The sequence below is a fragment of the Sapajus apella genome, unplaced genomic scaffold (assembly GCF_009761245.1).
Source record: "Sapajus apella isolate SASKATOON/1434 unplaced genomic scaffold, GSC_monkey_1.0 scaffold11, whole genome shotgun sequence".
Classification (NCBI taxonomy): domain Eukaryota; kingdom Metazoa; phylum Chordata; class Mammalia; order Primates; family Cebidae; genus Sapajus; species Sapajus apella.
The window spans coordinates 3,432,626-3,453,510 of record NW_022436951.1 but is presented as its reverse complement, the minus strand read 5'-3'; the positions used below and the strand labels follow the sequence as shown (position 1 = coordinate 3,453,510).

Sequence of the window (20,885 nt, the reverse complement as noted above, 5' to 3'; positions counted from 1 at the left end):
TCGCATTGGTCTGGTCTCATCGGCTAAAAGCTTGAAGTTGGGGAAGCAAGTGTGTAAAAGGGGCAACTATAAATAAGCATCCTAAATATTTTTGGACATTCCATTGGATTTTATGTCAGTCTACATAGAGATCATACAGTCTTAATCCAGGCAAGCCTACATATTCCTAGGAGAGGTTAAAAAAGACACCTATAAGAACTGCATTTTAAATTGCTCTTAAATAAAGCTGAGATCACAGTGGTAATAGTAAATACATAGGCTTTTTCTAAGCTTATGTATTATTTAGTGAGTATTAAAAGAGGAGATAAGCTCAAGACTTTTACACCACCACCACGGACATTAATGCAACACGATGGGTGTGCAGGGCATGTGTTAGTGTCAGGGAAGTACAAAGGGAATCACAAGAACTCTTGCCCTCCCATCCCAGAACATGATGATCAACTTACCAGAGGTACAGAAGCATAGCAGCATTAAAAATGGAAAAACTTGTGTTTAGTTTAATCATAAGTGACAAGACATGCAAACAGAAAGCAGGGTGTGACAAACACTGCTCAGACGCTTAAAACCGGTGGCAGTTAGAGGAAAGCACTCCTGGAGAACCACAGTGCCTTATCCCACCTTCTATTTCACAGCCACACAGGAAACTACGAGAGCAGCAGGAAAGAGAGCTTGCATCACACCACCCTTTGGTACCGAACATGCACTCTGCTAATGGATATGTGGAGAAGACAATTCACCTTAGCAGTCCTTCTGCCTCTTCCTGGTTTGGTACTTTGTGGAGGTGGGATAATGGCTATGGAGTCATGTGGTGAGGACTGGACAGAGCTTTCCAAGTCCTGCTTTACGCCATTCTGTACAGATAGTCCTTTGGGAGGGCTTCCCACAAAAGGGTTCGGGGAGGATTTGACAGGGTGTTCTCTTTCAGATACCCCATTTTGAGTTCTCACTGCTGGCTGGGTTTGCGAACTCGAAAAGGGCCATGGGCCTGCCTGAGCTTCCTGTTTGCCAGTCCGGTTAGAGATCTGGTCAAATTGCTGACCAAAGTAGTCAACATCACCATTCAGGGGCCCATTACTCAGTGGAGTAGACAAGCTACTCGAATTCTCTTTCTTCTGATCTGGAGATTTGAGAGAATCAAACGAAGAAGGTGTCGATTGGTCTGGCTGTGTGAAAGGATCGTCACGGAAAGGATCAGGATTAGGGGTGGGAAAGAAGTTGAGATTGGTAGAAAAGGCATTTTCAGGCAAGAAGGATGCCTGAGGCTTTGGTCGAGGAAGAGAGCAGGAGGTGATGCCATTTGTTAAGAATGGATTTTCTCGTAAAGAATTCTGATTGGTGTCGATTTCAGAGTTTAGATCCACTAACAGGATATCTTTGCTTTCCTATCACATTTGGAAAGAAAAAAAAAGAAAGTGTTAGTCCATATTGTGGCTTCAAATGAGAAAATTACATAAAATGACTAGGATTATCAGAATTTCCATTCCAATTTGGTCTTGATATACCAGTTGATCATTACCTCCTTCCATCACCCCCTAAGTCCATTACTCCCTAGCTCTAGACTAGGTCCTCTCTATCCCTCCCCAGTATCATGCACTTTTATTTAAGTCTCAACATCATTAAATGAAATCTTACTGTTGCTTACTTCATGTCTCTGTTCACCCTGGTTCATACATACAGACCGGCGGAATTCATTATCAGCACTGTTTCAATTTGTGACTTTGAAAGTCTTGAAGGGAATTGATTGTGAGTCACTCTAAATGATTATCAAAGTATGTTGAGCTGGAAAGTAAGTGATTTCAGAAGGCTTGCTCAGCTTCCTACCTGATACACATACAGTCCCCTCTATTGTACCCCCAGAGTCATGTAGGATCATCTATCTGAATGAGCAAATTCATTGACTAATACATTCATATTTTATAGTTCTGGTTGTGATGAATTAAAGGTCAAATGCATTTCCCTAATATCAGTCCAGTTCTTTCCTCTAGAGGTGGGAGAGAGGCTTTTCCTTTATATCACAGTCTTCAGGTATACCTCTAAATATTTAAGGCTCTTGCTGAAGCTGATAGGCAAGCAGGATCCCATCCTCATCATCCCAGTCTCTCCCCTGGCCTTACCCTTTTTGTCTATGTCCTCTGAAAGAGACACTCAATACTGATCTAATTTAATTGATCACACATTAAGATCTCCTATTTGTACATATTTTCATAACATTGCTTAGAGTTCCTATGTTGTGGTAGTAATTTCATCTACTTAGTGGTTGAAGTCAACCAACAACTGGTCTTTAATTTATACACAGTAGTCCCTCCTTATCCTCAGGGAATATGTGGCCCACAGTGGATGTCTGAAACTGCACATAGTGCCAAAACCTACATACAGTATTTTTTTCCTATACATACATATGATAGAGTTTAATTTATCAATTAGGCACAATAGGAGATTAACAATAATAACTAATAAAATAGAGCAGTTCTAACAATATGCTGTAATAAAAGTTTTGTGAATGTGCTCTGTCTCTTTTCTCTCAAAATATCATATTGTACTGTACTCACTTATTTTCAGACCAAGGTTGACCGCGGACTTATTTTCAGAAAGTGAAATTGCAGATAAATGGGGACTATTGTACAAGGTAGAGACATGGGTTTAAGAGTTCATTTGAAAGACATATAATATACATAGCTCTACTAATTCTATTCCTTCTCTATCATTGCTCTAGTGTGTTAATTTGTAGGATTTTCAACTGTTCGATAAAAAATTCTCAGCTGAAAAGCAGTAGATTTGATGAATCCAACATGTCTTTATTCCAGGAAAAGACAGAATTATAACTCATCTTAGGATAGAACTTTTATGCTGGTATCACTTCCTTCTGCTTGACTTTGAGCCATTAAATACTTAACTATTCTGGCCAGAGGAGAATATAAATGATTTAAAAAAAAAAAGCCTCACTGAAGTGGAAGTTATAGTAGTTATCTTGCATTACCCTGGGCAGAATACGAAATATTTTGATCATGGAGGGGGGGAACTTCAAGAGAATATAAAATTTGCAAACTAGTAAATACAAAAGGGCTCAAATAGACCTCCTTGGCTTTTAATGGGGAAAAAAAACAAAAAACACCAAATTTTTAGAAAGGTTAAGTCCTATTTCATGGCCACAAAAGAGATAGCAAAATCAGACCTAAATGATGTTCTATCTTTTGGCTTCCTTTACTGTGAGGCATAAAAACACAGTTTTTATAAGCCAAAGACAGGTTTTCTCTTTATAAGAAGAAGAATTTGTTAGAAGAAAGAGCTTACAATTAAAAAGTTTTTAATCAGAGAAATGGATTGGAGGAGCTCTTAATGTTGGGATATTTATACAATCAAAAGGTAGGATAAAATGTGTTATAAAAGCTTGTGATTTCGATATTGATTTGTTATGAGCCACCTCTGGGTTAGAACAGTTGAGTGTTCACAGCTGGTAGAGTTCTCCTTTTCAAACACTTCAGAAGAAGTTCTTAGGACACCAAACAGGAGCCACAATGTTAGACTTCTGAATAGTCACCCTATAAGTAAAATGTATAAGGCTCTCCTCAGGCTGGGTTTGTTATTAACCCAAGATGAAACGTGTAGTTCACAGGCTATAACTGAAAGCCCTAAGAATCCTCATCCACCCCTCCTTGGTCAAAGCCTCATTCATTCTTTGTGGGACTGTCAATACTGCATCCAGTTGGCCACTGTTTGAGCACACAAGCCACAGGCACTGGAAACATGGCAGTGAGTTACAGTACCTGCTCGTAGGGAGCTCCAGGAGGTGGACATAAATCCTGAGTTCCATAGCCTAGCTCTTCTCTGGGTACCTAATCTCATCTAACCATTCCAGTTTGCCAGGCTGAGGACTTCCCTACTCAAAGCCTTAAGTGGCTTCCTGCTGCTCCCTTTATTAAAATAACCTTCCTTAAGGCCAAATTTTCAAATGATCCACAATAGGACCCACGTTGTTTCTAGCCCAACTACTATCTATTTTCCCACACACTTCAAAGATCCAACTCAATTTCAGATTCTTTACAACACTTTTCGCACTGATTTTTCTATCTCCACTTTCCCTGTGTCCACCCGTGTTATCATATGGCATGTATACAAGGGCATAAGTGACACTTGTGCTTTGTACCCTGATCCCACCCCTTGTACCAGATTTAATCTCCTTGATCATAGATCATGTCTTATATTCTTCTCATAGTAACTGTGCTTTCAAGTGGTTACGTTGTTAAGGTTACAGAACATGGGTTTTCATGTTTTTCTATTTTGTATTTAGATGCAGTATGGAAGGATAATGCTCAAGGGGCTTGCCAGTAAAAATTCTGTTCTAGGGAATGCCACACAGTTCCCAAAGAGCATTATCTGAAATTCATAAAACTTTTCTGTGTAAATTTGAGGGGAGTCGCAACCATCTAGGACCAATATAAAGTCTAGGTCATTTACATTTCTTTCTCTCTTCACATATTTCAAAGCAATTGTTGTAGGAGTTGAATATTTTTAAACATGCTGGCTTTATCAAGTTGAGATAAATATATTTTTGACCTATGAATATAGAGTCAAGAACATGTTGTCAGAGGGTAACCAGCACATAATTAGATCTGTTGGCCTTCTTTTGGTCAGAGATTACTGTTTTGATGGTATTTACTATCTTATTGTTAGTTTAACTAAAACTTGAATTCCTATAAATAAAAAGTTCTTAGGCTTCATAAAGTCTAATAAAAATGAGACTGAAGATTACCCATGTTATTTTTCATTTCCTTTTTTAGAACATTCTAGAAGACCACAGAAGTAGATTATACAGGCAGTACTTCCTTGCCTGTTCCACTGGAATTCCACTTCATATCTTGAGTGCTTTGCTCTCTTTGAATATTACTTGTTTGAATGTCAGTTATACTTGGGAAGTAGGGTGTTCAGATACTCATGGAGTTTGGAGAAAGCATCACTAACGGAGGAGAGGGCAAAGTTGAATACAAATCAAAAGGCTCTCAGAGTTAGGATGGACCTGTCAGGATAATCTAATCTAGTATTTTAAAAAGTCTATCCTCAGAACTATAACAAACATTATGAAGAATGAAAGGTTCTATAGGCAAGTGACTTAGAGCTCACTGTTAAAATGAATATTACACAGGCTTCTCTCTTACAGGCATTTAGAATGCTACCATGCACTGTCATACTCATATGGTTAGGGTCAGAGAAGAATGCATGAAGCCCCTGTTCCTCTCCATCTCATTTGACCTGAAAGTTTTATGCAGTAAGGATTCACATGCCTTGAATTTTCTGCAGAGCTCTGGGAAATGAGAATTTTACCCAATTTTTGATATGTTGCTTGAAATCCTGTGACTTTGGTCACATAGGCTCCATGATAATTTCTTGATACAAGAGAGTCCTAACTAGACATTTCCCCCATTATTCTAGACTAATTCTTTTTGTCTGCTTATTGCCTTCTCATCTTTTATGTTCAAATTAGAAAGTCACTTCCTCAGAAGCATTATCTGAATCTCTGAAGTAGATAAATACCTTGTAAGTAGCATCAATTACTAATGATTTTATTAGTTTTAATGCTGGTCTCCCTGTTAGCGAGTAAATTCCATGATGTCATTGATATTGTGCATCTTACTGCTATGCCTTGCAAATAGCAGGTGCTTAGGAAACTGTTACATAAATAAATGAAGTTGCAAGAAGTCATTCAAAATGTCATCGACATTTTCATTAGACATCTTTTTTGGAAAAACTGAATACTTGGGCTTAAGCCTTGAATCTGGACCTCTTTCCTGTTTTTTTCCTGAACCACAATTTTTTTTAAATTTATAAAGGAAAATATTGTTCTACTCTTACATGCTTGTTACAGATCATTCATTATTGAGCAGACTTATGGTATAAAATTCTATAAAAATGGGCAGTTTTCTAATAAGGACAAGCTTTGGTGGAATACAGCTGAGCCTCTTGTTTGTTTTAAATCTCACTTCACACTAAATTTATGCTGCTAAATTGCAACAGACAGAATGCAAAAAAAAAAAAAAAAAAAAAAAAACCCAAAAAAACAAATGAGGCTTTATTATTAAACATCTAACAATCATACTTTCTTCAAGTAGGCTTATGCAAGGACTATCATTCAGCTCCTCCTTCCATTCCTCAGTGATACCAAGAAGGATTACATTGCTGACCTATTACTCAGGTTTAACAGATAAGCAATATTAATATAACTGAATTAGTGTGGAAGGTTCCCATTGGTGACTTAAGATTCACATTTATTCTAAGAGCCATTGACATTTCATTTCTAAAAATCAACAGTCACCTTCCAAGTTTCAATGAGATGCTTAACATTTCTGGTTATTGCCAATTTGAGTTATAGATGTCATTTCTATTACATTGCAAATTTAAAAATGAACACTTACTGTTGGACTATTTAGGTCAGGAGGTGTGGACATGTCCCCAAACAAATCCATCTGGTCAACACCCTTAAAAAAGTATTTGGATTAGATTTAGATGTGTCTGCTAAAAAAGGTTACTTCGTATACTGTTGTGATCATTTGTTTCCTAAAGTTTGGGAAAGTAGTTGTCACAATTTAATTTCGATTTAACTAATAGATTTGATATTAAGCTATTTAGGTCAGGAAGTGTAGTCATGTCGATTTCCCCAAGCAAATCTATCTTGTCCACACTCTTAAAAAGTATTAGCTTAGATTTAGGTGTGGCTACTAAAAATGTTACTTTTCTAATTTTTTTTATTACTTTTGTTTGTTGACATAGATGTTACACTAACATTTTGAAAAATAGTTATTGCAATTGGATTTTCATACAGATTTGGTATTAGCAACATCTACATGGGTTCTACAACCCATGTTCAGATAAGTAAGAACTGTCAAACATCACATATTAATACATACCAATTTCATTTTGTTAGTTTGGTCATCTAGAATCATTAGGGTCTCACTCCCATTCTGAAAAGACAGCAAATATTTAAGGATTTAGTTGAGTTTTCTCTATAAAATGTATTTGTTCACTGTATTAGCTTGCCAAGCAGTAGTTACTTTGGCATTTCTCTTTTAACTAAACATCTTTCATGATCAGAGAGGTCATAAACACAGTAATAAGCAAGGTGACGAGAGTGGTTGGGCAGGTAACAAACAAGGGTTTATAAGCATCACACACGATTCACGGGAAGTAAAGATGTAATTTTACCTCAACTGTTTTGTTGGCTTCCTCCATCTAAAAAGAAAGATCCATATTCAGTGATCTTAGTATTCCTAGTGAAAGGTGATTAAATACAAGAACAAGCATACCTATGATTGATTCATAGGCGTAAGGTAAGAATGAGTCTTGTGTATTATTTCTGCCCTCCGTTCCCCTCTCTTTTTCATATCAATATTAGATTTGAGTAGAGTTATTGGATTTAAACTTGGTTATCCTATATATTTTCCAGAATTAATATGAATCTTGTAGGGAGAAAAAAAATAGAAGCCAGGGACTGGAAATCATAACTGCCTAACCATAAAATCTATCCATTGCCCTACTGGGAAGAATAGACAATACATACAGAAGCCAAATACTCAGACAGACCATATTTATACATAATATTAAACATAGACCTGAATACAGTTTTTGGGGTTTTTTTTTCTTTTTTGAGACAGAGTCTCACTGTGTCGCCAAGGCTAGAGTGCAGTGGTATCATCTCGGCTCACTGCAACCTCGACCTCCTGGGTTCAAACGATTCTCCTTGCCTCAGACTCCTGACTAGCTGGGATTACAGGCGACCCACAACCATATCTGGCTAATTTTTGTAGTTTTAGTAGCAATGGGGCTTTGCTACATTGGCCAGGCTGGTCTTGAACTCCTAACCTCAGGTGATCTGCCCACCTCTGCCTCCTGAAGTGCTGGGATTACAGGTGTGAGCCACCACGCCCAGTCAGTTTTAAATTTATTAGAGCTTTAATCAGGTAGTACTTGCCTTTTTCTTTTCTTCTTCCTTTTTCTTTACATTATAGATAACTTGAAAAAGGTCTTTAAGGTCAACAACTAATGGTTCAGCCTGCAGCAAGGGAAAGCATGGTCATCAGTATTTTAATTTTAGTATTTTATTTCCTTTGTCTCAGTTATAATTCATACTGGGAGGTTTTTCTTTTCTTTTCTTTTTTTTTTAAATTTTAAAACTCCTTACTACCCTCCCCTGGCTTATAGGAGATTACCACTGACCCAATCCCCACTCTTAGGTACATAAAGGACAGCAGGGTTAATAAGTATTTAGACAAAATAAGAGGTATCACAACCATTTTTGAAGTCCCTTTAAGGTTTCTGAGAGTAATTCACCATTGTTCTGTAATCGGCATTAACTGTATAAGAAGGTCCATTCTCACAATCCTGTGCCAACAGCAGTATATGGCTATCAATGACATTTTAAAAAGATTCATAAAAATAGTCATTCTCTGAATCATTATTTAGCCTTCCAATATCCAATTGTTTCTATCCAATTGTTTTATTGGAATGACTAACCAATAGTCATTCCAATAAAAATAGTCATTCTCTGAATCATTATTTAGCCTTCCTATATCCAGTTGTTTCTAGTAAATTTTCCAGTTGAGTGACAGACACTCCAATGCCGAACAGAGAACAAGTCCCCATGTTTATGTCAAGACTTAGAGCTCACCTGCTGCCCAGTTTTTATGGCAAAAAACTGATGCTGGCCTTCTCCTCCACACACGTAACCAAATGCCCGGTTGTCTGTCACATCACGGGCAATGAAAGAAATCTTATTTACTGGATGTTCATGCTCTATTACCTTAAAAAGAAACACAAAGAGTAGTTCATTAAGAAAACTAGAATGTATTTGCAGGCTAGCACACCTAAGCCTCAGACACATATATGGAGGTATATATGAAAAGGTTAAACCATTTGAAGAAAGATTTTTAGTTTCTGGTTGAAAGCTAGAGTATTAGTCTTGCTAGAAAGGGCTCCAAAAGAACGGAAGACTAGAAAACAAAAGTGGGAAGAACGTCTCTTTGTAAAATATTGATACTAGGCCGGGGGCGGTGGCTCAATCTCAGCACTTTGGGAGGCTGAGATGGGTGGATCACAAGGTCAGGTGTTCGAGACCAGCATGATCAACATGGTGAAGCCCTGTCTCTACTAAAAATACAAAAATTAGCTGGGTGTGGTGTCATGCAACTGTAATCCCAGCTAGTCTGGAGGCTGAGGGAGAAGAATTACTTGAACCCGGGAGGTGGAGGTTGCAGTGAGCCAAGATTGTGCCACTGCACTCCAGCCTGGACAAAAGAGCAAGACTGTCTCAAAAAAAAAAAAAAGTACTTTACTCTCCCTACTTTAAAGACGTGATGCCACATGTCTTTAAAGCAAGAAAGGAAGGAAGGACTGAGGATTAGAAGATCAAGTGAAGAGGAGACATTCAGCCCTTAAGCCCAGCCAAAATAGGTCTACTTTCCCAACTCAAAGACAAACTTAAATGAACAGCATAATTAAGCTAGGAGTGTTCATAGGGATTCTTTGGTGATGGCTCAGAGTGGCCAAGGAACCATCCTATGTGTTAATGGAACAGTATTCCCAGTATATTCTGGAGGATACCAGAATACATTATATATATATATAAAAAATCTTTTTTACTTTATAAAAATATATATTATATAAATAATTTTCAAAAAAATGTATTTATCTATATTATATATATATATAGATAAGACTAAGTCTAGACTTAGACTCATGTTTATTATAGAACATAAATTCAAAATAAAGTATCCTGTCTCCTTACCTCCCATTCTGTTCTCTGCCTGTTACTTCTGGAGATGTAATATATGCTATATTTGTTCCCTACAGAACTTAGAGAAAGAAGAAGGGGAGCCGAAATTCAAGGAGCAAATTGTTGGTCAGACTCAGGTGGTCAGAGAGGTATCAGCAAATGTCAATTCTTACCCCAGTTTTCTCATCAATTATTTTTATCCCAGAAAGGGAAATATTGACCCAGATCCTTTGTTTATGTTGTCCCTGAGACCGACCAGCTGCTGCCATTCCCTGATGAGGTTGGAAAAACAGGAGAAATCAAATTTTAGAAAACACCCTACAATGCTTTTAATATTAAACTTTTCAAAGTCAGTCCGCTTTGTTTTCAGCTTGGTTTGCCATCTCTGAAAGGATTCAGCAATTTCCATCAGGGACAGCAGGACAGCATGGAAGATGTTGAACTAGGGCATCCCTTCGTTAGCTATGCGAACTCAGACAAGTCACTGTAATTCTCTTGGCCTCAGAATACTCATTGGTAAAGTTCAACTAGAAGATCTTTAGAGATGCTTCTTCTAGGCCTTGAACTATTGAATAAGTATTATTTATTTATTTAAATTTTTAAATTTAAAAAAACAGAAAGGCTAACACTAAGAAATACCAGTGTCAAAGTAGAATCCTGAATTTTATCAGAACAATTCCCAGGTCTAAAACAGGGTATTCCCTGCTCTTCACATATAGTAAGACAAACAATGCACACATTTGCACACAGCTTTTATAGGAATAAGAATACGCTCAGTTCGTCCTAATGTAGAGTTTGCCAGAAGGAAAAGGCATCTAGAGTCCTGTTCTACCTGATAAAACGAGGTCTCTAGGACAGCCCTCCAAATATGCAAACACTCACGGCTTCTCAGAAAATGGGGCGATACTGATGGATAATGTGATTAAAAAGTGTCTCAAGTAATTGAACATAGGTCAACAAGAGCTTCTAATATAATTCCCTCTTTTGGACTTTTGCTTAATATACAGACAAAGCATTCATTTCCCTTTTACCTTTAGTTTCATCATAGAGTCTTGGCTCATTTTATCCCCTCTTGCATCTGGCACGTCATCAATGCCAATCAGCTTGGCTTTATATTTTACACCATCACCTTTGAACCTCGCTAAGAGATATTCATCTGTCTTTTCAGGGCCTGAGAAAAGAGAGGAATACAGGATAAAGTTTACACTTGAATGCCAGTTCTAATTATGACCTCTAGACTCTCTAAAATCTAAGTAATATAAATCCTGATTATACTATAGCTGATCATATATGTGCTATTCTATCCTGTCTTATGCTTACTTCCTTTGAGCAAAATCATGTTCCACAATAAACTGTGTATGGAGTTGGTGTGAGGAGAAAATAAACTCTTAGAAGTACAAAATTGACAGAATTATGGGAAACTTACGGGAACATGGAAGGTGGGAGTTAGGGACATTGTTCATCATAGCTTTTTTCAAGGCTTTAAAAGAATGTAAATATGATAATATACATATTTTTAATGTAAGAAAAATAAGCTGACAAACAATTTACCAACATTTTTAATTATCAAAAAGCAGAAAGGAATTATGGGTAAGTTCTCTTGAGAATTATTAAGATAATTATCCCATCTTTGTAACGTCTTTTGCTCCTCTTAAAAGGTCTGTGTAGTTCCATTCCCAATGAGCCCACTAAAACCAAATGGTAAATGAATTACTGAAAGATAATGATATAATAATTAATGATTGCATTATTAACTGAACAAGATGCTATGAATATTTCCCAGCTGGACCTAAGTGGGTGTAATAGCAGATTTCCAGAGACGTCTTATTACATGTGGGATGAACCAATGTCTTCTGCCAAAGTACAGAACTTTCCTATTAGGAGAACTTGAGACGAAGCTATGATAAGAGCCAGCCCTTACTTTATTCTGAATCTCACATTTCTCCAGGATTAACCACCTCTAGCTTCCTTCCTTGGCTTCAAGGGGCTTTTTCTATACCTTTCTTTTTCTCCTTCTTTGAGGGTGCTTTTGGCGCGGCCTGTTGGTCGGGCTGACCATTGGCTGCACTTGTTTCCACTTCGTTAGACATGGCAGGAAGGCAGGCAGCAAACCCCAGCACCAGTGGACACTTGGTGACACCAGGCGATCCCCAATGGAGAAGTCTCAAATAAACATAACCTCCCACAGACACCTGTAGGCAGAGTTTAGAGGCACAGTGAGATCAGAACACAGCAGACCCAGACTTTATGCCAGAATAGGCTTACACCTAGTGACTTCCTTTTGTAGTTCTTTAGACTCATTTTGTTCCTTCTCCTGCCATATTAGACTGAAGGCTGAAAGCAGGGGAGTGGGTAGGACCATTTCCTTTATAGTTTCCAAAATGGAAAATGTGTGCTTATTAGGTTTTTCTTTAAGACCTTGATATCTGGTAACATTTAATGATTATCTAGCTAAGTAGATTTTTATGCCAAGAAAAGATAGGAATTGAAAGCTTGCTAGGTTTCATAGCAAAACAGAAAGAAATCGAATGCTGAGCCTGGTAAGATTGCAAATGCCATTTCAGATTGGGCATTATAAATTTCAATTCTTCGCAAAATTGCTTAACTGTAAAGGCAGTGACAAGAGTAGAGCTATGAATTTTATCTTACTCACATTGTTAAATTTGTTTTAAGTATTAGGCTTCTGCATATGATCTCCAGGGCTATCCAAGCACTATAAAAGATGTCCATTTTTGCCATTAATACTTATTTGTACCAGGGAAATAATGGATTGATGGGGTGCCCATTATGCAATTCATCTAATATATTTTTATGTTGTTATTCAGCAACGCCATCCTCCAAACAGTCTGTCATGTGCTCTCACAACCTCTCCCCTACCCTCAATGTATCACAGCAGGAGAAACAGGAAAACACAATCATTGTAACCACACAGAAGTGAGGTCACTTTCCAAAAGGTTCCTTCACTTTCCAGGAGTCAATGTTTCTACATAGCTGTGGAGAGAGCTAGAGTGAGTGGATTAACTTTCTGCATTGACTGATGACCAAAGGCAAAGCAAAGCCATTCATTGTTTGTAATCCTATTAAGACAACCTATGGGCTGGCACGCTAACCTCCCTACAACCCCGCCCCCACCAAAAGCCCTCTTCATTCCATGCCTATAGCACCCATTTAAGTGAACATTTTAATCGAAGGACCAAGCCCACCACATGGGAATATCTGTCGTTTGTTAGATACTTAAAGAGCATCTAAATAAAAAGTAAGTCTTAGGTTTTTGCTCAATTTAAATTGCACTTAGCTTGCTTTACATGTTTTCTTAGGGGTCAGTACTTAATTTCTTCCTGAGGTTTAAAATAGTCTTTATAATCTGAACAGCCTTTAAATACATACATTCATGCAATCTGTGTATGAATAATGTTATCTGAATGGCTTCACTTGGAGATTTAGTGATTAATTTTGCTCAAAGATGCCTGGCTGGTTGGCAGCCAGGAGACTGTTTACAGTTGAAAGTCTTACACAGCAAAAGACTCAAAGCCATACTTAACTCAGAACTTATGTGGGCACCAGGCACTATTAAACTTTTACTCGTATTCACTCTAAAAGATTCATAGTAGTCCTATGAGTATTACTGTATCATGACATTTCATTTTCCAGAGGGAAGGCCAAAGCACAGACATTTTAAATGACATAACTTCTAAGTGGTAGAGCCAGGCTTGTAATCCAGACTGGCCCCAAGCCAGAGCTCCTTAACACTGCAGTGACAAATCTCATCTGCGAAGCTGTATTCCAGCACAGCTTCACATTGTCTTCTTGAAATACACATGCCCATTGCATGATTTACACACAAATCTATTTGCTTGTCTGTCTACACCCTGGACTATAATCTCCCTGAAGGTAGGACACTCATTTCTCAATGTCTGGCATATAGATGGCATTCGTGTAGATGGTGATGAGGACAGTTGTAGCTATGTGTATTTTCTTTCTTGCTTGTTATGTGTATACACTGGTATCTATTATCTATTTTCTTATCTATCTTCTCTTTTAATGTAAGTATTTTTGATGTTAAATGTATAATTTTGTCTTTAGGCAGTGAATTATTCAGATGGGACCGTGACTGAAGTGTAGGGTTGGCTCCTGTAGCCCAAAGACACTGTTTCCCAGAAATGAATGTGAAGCCTATTGGGTCTTTGCAGCTTTGGGGTGAGGGTGAGAACATCTTCCTCTGAATGAAAGGCAGTTACAGCTTTTTAGATGGAAACACTTGTGTTGCTATCGGGGGAGCAGTTGAAAAGTGTGGAAGAGTGAATGTGGATGCTGAGTAGCTAGAGGGGTGGTCTCTGTCATTTATTAAGTTGTCTCAGCTTCAGAACCACCTCTGTATCCCTGGTTTGTAAAGCCAGAGCTAGACTGTGCAAAATTCCTGCCTTGCCCGCTGGCTGCATGTCAGTTCTGCCAGTAAGGGGCGCTGGAGAAGGAACATGCACACTGCTTGCTCCTCCTGGACTTCCTTACAGCTTGGGGCTCCTGGGGGTGTGACTCTAGTAGAGCTCCATCACTCCAGCAGCAAGAGTTTCTTCCTAAAACAGCCCCTGAATCCAGTTTTATTTAACTATTTAAACTATTCTTTAAAGATACTTGCAGAACGAGCTTCATTGTGCCTCTCTTGGAGACACCAGCATCAGTCCAGTCCTCTGGTGTACTCTCTCCAGGCCAACAGGTCCCAGGTCCTCAGAGCGTAGGGACTCCAGTCCTAGCTGAGCAGCACTCCCTTCGCAGAGGCCTCAGGAGCAGCACCATGAGAACTTCTCCTCCAGGCTTATAAACTCTGATGGTTCTAATGCCTTACCTTTGTCCCCTCCGCCCTAGAGGTGGTAGCTGCTTTCTGTAGTTTATTTATCCAGTGATAACTTGCTCCTCTTCTCTCAGTTTTCTAGCTAACAACTTTATACCTAGTTAACACTTAATATCTGTGGCCATACAATATTTAATATCTACATGAACAAGCCTGATTTTGGAAGCTAAACAGGGTCAGACCTGGTTAGTACTTAAATGGGAATTAATGCTTAACATGAACATCTTTTAAAATAACTGGTGTGGACTGAACTCCAACTGACACAATGGTAAGGCTAATCTGTTTTGATTTTCCAGATCAAAAAACTATTCTTTAAGGATACCCTAAATGTGGCAGATTCAAGTGTTTCATCTGAATGTTAATCCTTATATGTTTTTTAAAGCCATATTATTTTGGGTTTCAAGGCCATATTTATACACTTTGATGTCTACTTTTAACTTCCTAGGCCAAGAACAGGAACTGTAACAATGCATTCCAAACAGAATATACTCTGTTTTCTTCATGGGAGGCAACTGAACTATGTGTGTGGCTATACCTTCAGGTCTGTCTTGCTTAGGGCAGTATTCTGTTGAGTTCATCAATGTATGTGTTGATTCTAACCCAGTAAGAATCACTGGCTGAAAAAGTGACCTGGGCTTAAGAGTTTGTTGCCCATCCTTGAAGCCCGATATCATACTTTACTACAGGGTATTATTTCGGACATGAAAAGACTTAGCTAATTAAATTTGGCAATTTGTATTCTAACATGAGTCTATTTTGAAAGAATTTGAGAAACGCTAAAAAGCACTTTGAGGAGTTAGTGGGGAGGGAACGGTGGCCTGTGGGTTTAGTCATAAAAGTAATACAAGACATACCTCAAGACCAGGTATCAAATCTAGTGCTGGCAGACTCCACCAAATGGAAGGGTTCTGAGGTGAGTGGTGTTACCTTGCTATAAGATTTTATAGCAAAAATTTCTCTCTTCAGATATTTAAATACAGCTTTTCATAGCATTAGGATTGTTTTAAAGGTATTTGATTTCCTTCGACTATATCCTTTCGCTATTTGGGAATGAGCAGTTCCAAGGGACAAGGAAGAAAAAAATAAGGAGGAAAAGTGTCTGTAGCATAAATTCCCGGAAGAAAATGGATGTGTATGTTGAGTTGCAATTGGCAAGGGTAAACCTCCTTTGTAGGCCGTACAACTGAAAATGTATCTATCTCTACTTCCCGAAACGATCAGAAGGCAGACTCTGCACATAGGCTACAAGACTATAAACCCATTTACAAAAGAAATGTTCAAGACTTATTGCAAGATTTTAACAAAAGTGTACATCCAGTTACGCATACACCAGAGTGATAATTCACCTTCCTCCCAAGGTTTAAAGAGCAAGTCCCCATCACAGACTTGTCAAACAGCCAAGTTATCATTTAACATGTGGCAGATAAAGGAAGGCTCGCTTACAGACTTAGATCCCTCTGTAGAGAATATTCGGCTTAAACTTAGTATTCAATATTCAAATTACATTTGAATATTGTCACTTGTATCCATAACACTTTTAGCAGAGTTTTTAAGGAGTTGAATTTAAAAAAGGGGTCAGGCCTGGAAAAGGAATGAGGACCCTTTTAAAAGGGTATATGTGTAACTGGGTGTACACTTTTGTTAAAATCTTATAATAAGTCTTAAACATTTCTTTTGTAAAGGGGTTTATAGTCTTGCAGCCTATGGGCAGAGTCTACCTTCTGATCATTTCAGGAAGTATAGATAGATACATTTTCAAGAAAAGATCCCTAGTTAATTCCTTTGATTACCTTCCCAAACTGGGGCTCTGTTGAAGAAAGTGTCTAGCTTATGTTAAGCAATGGAGTCTGTTTTAAAGCTCTAGGATGGTAAAAAGTTTCTTATAAAGAGAAGCAGGTGAGTGTAGCACAGGAAGGAAGCATACAGTGTTCTCCCTTGTTGGGTATAGTCTCACGGCCCTTCTGTTCAACAAGTGCAAAATTAGTCAGGAAATACACCCAAAGGGTGTTGTCACTAGGCAAGGATTACACATTGAAGCTCAAAAACATATAAAAAGGCTCGCAAACACAGTTCCCTACCTAAAAGTAGCTTTTTTGTTATCCTGATTCTCAGAGACAGGCTGTTTCCTTCATCTGAAGATTGAAAAGAGAAGTAAGATGACACATCTGAAAACAAAGGAGGATCTAAAGTTATCGTATAGTCATGACTCCTTTTCAAGACCTCAGATATAACAGAAAGCTGTAAAGAAAACTCTGCTATATGAATAAAATTAGCTTCCATTTGAGTGACTATCTCTAACTTGGATTTTGGACTTTATACAAATCTCCCTGAAAGAATGCAGAGACATCCCCCTTCCATGGTACTAGTGTCAGATGACTATGAGAGATTCTGGAGCTTGCAACATCTCTCCTGGTTTCTGAGAAGGCTCTTAGAAATGTATTCCGGAAGAGTGCATGAGTCATATCAGAATGACTATGGGCTTTGCAATAATAAAAATCAGCTATTTCTTAGTCCCTAAAGTGATTCATAAAAAATGCCTAGTATTTTGAATCCTTGAATTGCCAGCACAGTGAACAATGATGTCTAGGCTTTGTAGGGGTAAAGCTGGCCGACATCTTTCTTATATATCCTTGCCGTTTGTACCAGTAGGAATATGTTGGTATTAGCAATGGTACTACTTAAGGATTCCAGGGTTTTGAAGCAATGTCATAATACAAGTGTCAACCATCTTTCCTGTGACCCCCAAACCTACCTTCTTACCCTAATTATACAGAGCAGGCAGGAAAAGTGCTTTGTCGGTCTCAAAATGCTGGTAAAAGGAATAACTTGAGTTAAGGACTTAGTGACAGCCCCATTCCACAGATGGTAAGGAATTTATTTTTAACGTTAAGGGGACTGGGACAAACACCTAGTATACCAACCACTAAGAACATTTATCCCCAAAGCCCTATGAAACAGAATGTGTCTCTACTTTTTTTTTTTTAGATGGAGTTTCACTCTTGTTGCCCAGGCTGGAGTGCAGTGGCACAATCTTGGCTCACTGCAACCTCTGCCTCCCAGGTTCAAGCCGTTCTCCTGCCTCAGGCTCCCGACCGAGTAGCTGGGATTACAGGTGCCTGCCACCATGCCCAGCTAATTTTTTGTATTTTTAGTAGAGATAGGTTTCACCATGTTGGCCAGGCTGGTCTTGAACTCCTGACCTCAGGTGACCCACCTGCCTTGGCCTCCCAAAGTGTTGGGATTATAGGCGTGAGCCACCACACCTGGCTGAGTATGTCTTTATTTTACGAACACTGAATAGACACAGCAACACAAAATCAATCCCTCATAAGCCACTGGGTTCAAAGTGAGCATAGTCTGTGTTCTTGAATCCTACTAATTTATAAGCTACTTTTGAAAAGTCATCATCCCATTGACTTTAGCATACCAGTTAATTTTTCAGAAGAAGCCACATAGAATAGATACAGGGAAGTGAATTAAGGAGACTCAAGAAGAAAGCAACATAAACATCTTTGCTTAGAATGTCCAGTACTTTGTACTGGACAGAGAATGTGCTTCCTTGTTTCTTTGAACTTTCTGCCTGCCTCAGCTAAAGTGTGGAATTAGGACGACATGTGAAATATTAACTTCTTGAGACAGATCTCGGGGTCCAAGAGGGCAGCAAACAGCCTTCACCACTATCTTCAAAGTAGCCCTTTAAGAAGAGGGGTCATTATCAGCCATGTTGTAGCAAAGTTAGGTTGTTTCTAATACTTTATGCAAATCCTTCCTCCTTTAACTGCTCGTTTGGATTCTTATGCTTTTAGGCAGGCTCTTCTACTCTGCAAAGGCCAAACTGAGCAGAGAGTAAGATTTTTAAAGCCTGTTTCACTGAAGAACGAGAGTATGTACTGCACACTGAAAAGGTGTCCTTAGAAGATTTTCTTGTAAATGCTGACAGAACATGCTTGAGTCAATGAGCTATACACAAGTTATGCATTTACAGTGAGGAGGTAGCATTGCCTTTAACCTTTGAAAATGATATGGCAGGACTTAGAGGGCTTATTAAACCTTAAACCAAGATGCTTTCTTCTGTCTTTGGAACCAAATCGGATTAAAGTTAAGATTCTCTCATACAGCTAATTTTGAGTAGAGATGAGGTAACATAGCAGTGAATAGCTCAGGCTTGGGGGTCCCACCCACCCGGGATTCATCATTTCCTTGCTCTGCTGCTTGAGGCAATTTATCTAATGTTCATTTTTTCATCTGTAAAATAAGAATATAGTTTGCTGAACTGTTATGGAAAAAAATCAATAAGAACTTATGTAGAGACATCTGCATCTAGCTTAAAAAGTGCTTAACAAATGGTAGCTGTATTAGTCTGTTCTCATGCTACTGTTAAACCCGAGACTGGGTAATTTATAAAGGAAAAGAGGTTTAATGGACTCACAGTTCCACATAGCTGGGGAGGCCTCACAATCATGGTGGAGGGTGAAAACACATCTTACGCGATGGCAAAGAGAAGAATGAAAGCCAATTGGAAAGGGAAACCCCTTATAAAACCATCAGATGTCATGAGACTTACTACCATGAGAAACAGTATGGGGGAAACCGCCCCCATGATTCAATTACCTCCCACCGAGTCCCTCTCACAATACATGGGAATTATGGGAGCCACAATTCAAGATGAGATTTGGGTGGAGACGACATGGAACCATATCAGTAGCTACCATTAAACCAAAGCTAGGTCACAGAAGCTATGTGTTGTGTAGTTTTGTGTTCTTGCCAACATTGCTTTTCCACAGTGTTTAAACACTTTTAGAACAATAAGAACCTATACTCAAATGACTAATAAGTAGAAACGTGGAATGGTATAGTACTTGTTTGTTTGTTGATTTATTTAGAGACAAGAGGTTTGCTCTTGTTGCCCAGACTGGAGTGCAATGGCATGATCTGGGCTCACTGCAACCTCTGCCTCCCAGGTTCAAGTGATTCTCCTGCCTCAGCCTCCCAAGTAGCTGGGATTACAGGCATCAGCCACCACACCTGGTTAATTTTTTGTGTTTTTAGTAGAGACAGGATTTCATCATGTTGGCCAGGCTGGTCTTTTACTCCTGCCTTCAGGTGATCCACCCACCTCAGCCTTCCAAAATGTTGGGATTACAGTTGTGAGCCACTGCACCCAGCCTAGTACTTTAATTAGTAAAGCCCAGGTGGAAAAGTGAGAGGGTCTGCCAATGTAAGAGTCACCTCCTGCCCAGCTCTGCCTTCTGAGCCTATAGAAGTTAGGTTCTGATGGACACAGACTCTGGGAACAAAATCGACTCTAGGTTACCCATTGAGGTTACCCAATGAATTCTGAGTCAAAATTCATGCCTACATCATTATCACGGACAGTTTAGAAGATATGCTTTACATCATCTGGGGAAATTTTACAGTGGAGCTTTTAAAACACTGATGTTCATGGCATACCCAGATAAATTAGATCTGGGCATAAAGATCCAGGTATCAATATATTTTAAAGATTCCTAGAACATTCCAACATACTCACCTATGTGAGGTTCAATGGTCTACTTGAACAACGCTTTGTCTTCTTAAAGAAATACCAAGTGGGTTAGACTTGGGCTGGAAGAAAACTAGGGAATAATTTGGCCACATCATTTCATTATAATGATTAGAAAACTGAGGGCAAGAAAGAGTCTGACTTGCCTAATTGGAAATAGCTGGAGGAGACAAAGCTGGCACCACGAAAAGATGCAGCAGGAGACTCTAATGTCTTATTCCTAGAGATTACATGTGTCTGTTTTAAAAAAACATTTTTTAAAAACAGGATGTACAAAGCCCATTAAATGGGGACTGAACCAAGAATGACTTCCATTTAGTAGATATGCCAAACAAAAGAACCAGAAGATAGCTTAGCAGAGTAATTTGAACATGGTATTTAACAGATGTTTTCTGAGCCAAAACAGAAAAAGGATTTTACGTGGTCCAATTATACATTGTTACCAGATTCTTTTTTGCCTAGGTAGCAGGAGTTTCTTGGTCAGACTGTCTCAATAATATTTATTTGGCTGCTTTGCCTCGGTCTGAGACTTGCAGATCAAAGCACTTAAATTTCAGTATATTCTCTACTATTCAGTGCTTGTCCTTTAAGTTTTGATTTTTTCTAATTTTTGTTTAAGCATGATAGGAAGTCTAAGTTCTTGAATTGGCAACTTAAAATATTCTGGATCATTATAACCCATCCTAATTTTCTACCCACCTCTACCTATTTTTTTTTTTTTTTTTTTTTTTTTT

At 38.5% G+C, this 20,885-nt stretch overlaps 1 protein-coding gene across 7 annotated transcripts in view; it reads right to left on the bottom strand.

Annotated features, from left to right (window-relative positions):
* The window catches only part of DAB2 (DAB adaptor protein 2), a 93,369-nt gene that overhangs the window by 10,158 nt on the left and 62,326 nt on the right, over positions 1–20,885 (bottom strand). For 3 of the 7 annotated variants that reach the window (XM_032278886.1, XM_032278882.1, XM_032278884.1), the window contains exons 2-10: positions 11,760–11,952; positions 10,792–10,931; positions 9,934–10,032; positions 8,657–8,788; positions 7,961–8,041; positions 7,195–7,221; positions 6,900–6,953; positions 6,408–6,470; positions 738–1,382 (exon numbers count right to left, since the gene is read on the bottom strand). In XM_032278886.1, the coding sequence (XP_032134777.1) occupies positions 738–1,382; positions 6,408–6,470; positions 6,900–6,953; positions 7,195–7,221; positions 7,961–8,041; positions 8,657–8,788; positions 9,934–10,032; positions 10,792–10,931; positions 11,760–11,850 (1,332 nt within the window). In that variant the 5' untranslated portion in view covers positions 11,851–11,952. Of the gene's footprint in view, positions 1–737; positions 1,383–6,407; positions 6,471–6,899; positions 6,954–7,194; positions 7,222–7,960; positions 8,042–8,656; positions 8,789–9,933; positions 10,033–10,791; positions 10,932–11,759; positions 11,953–16,687; positions 16,775–20,885 lie in introns of all 7 variants that reach the window. The other 4 variants (XM_032278883.1, XM_032278887.1, XM_032278885.1 and 1 more) reach the window with 3 other exon arrangements.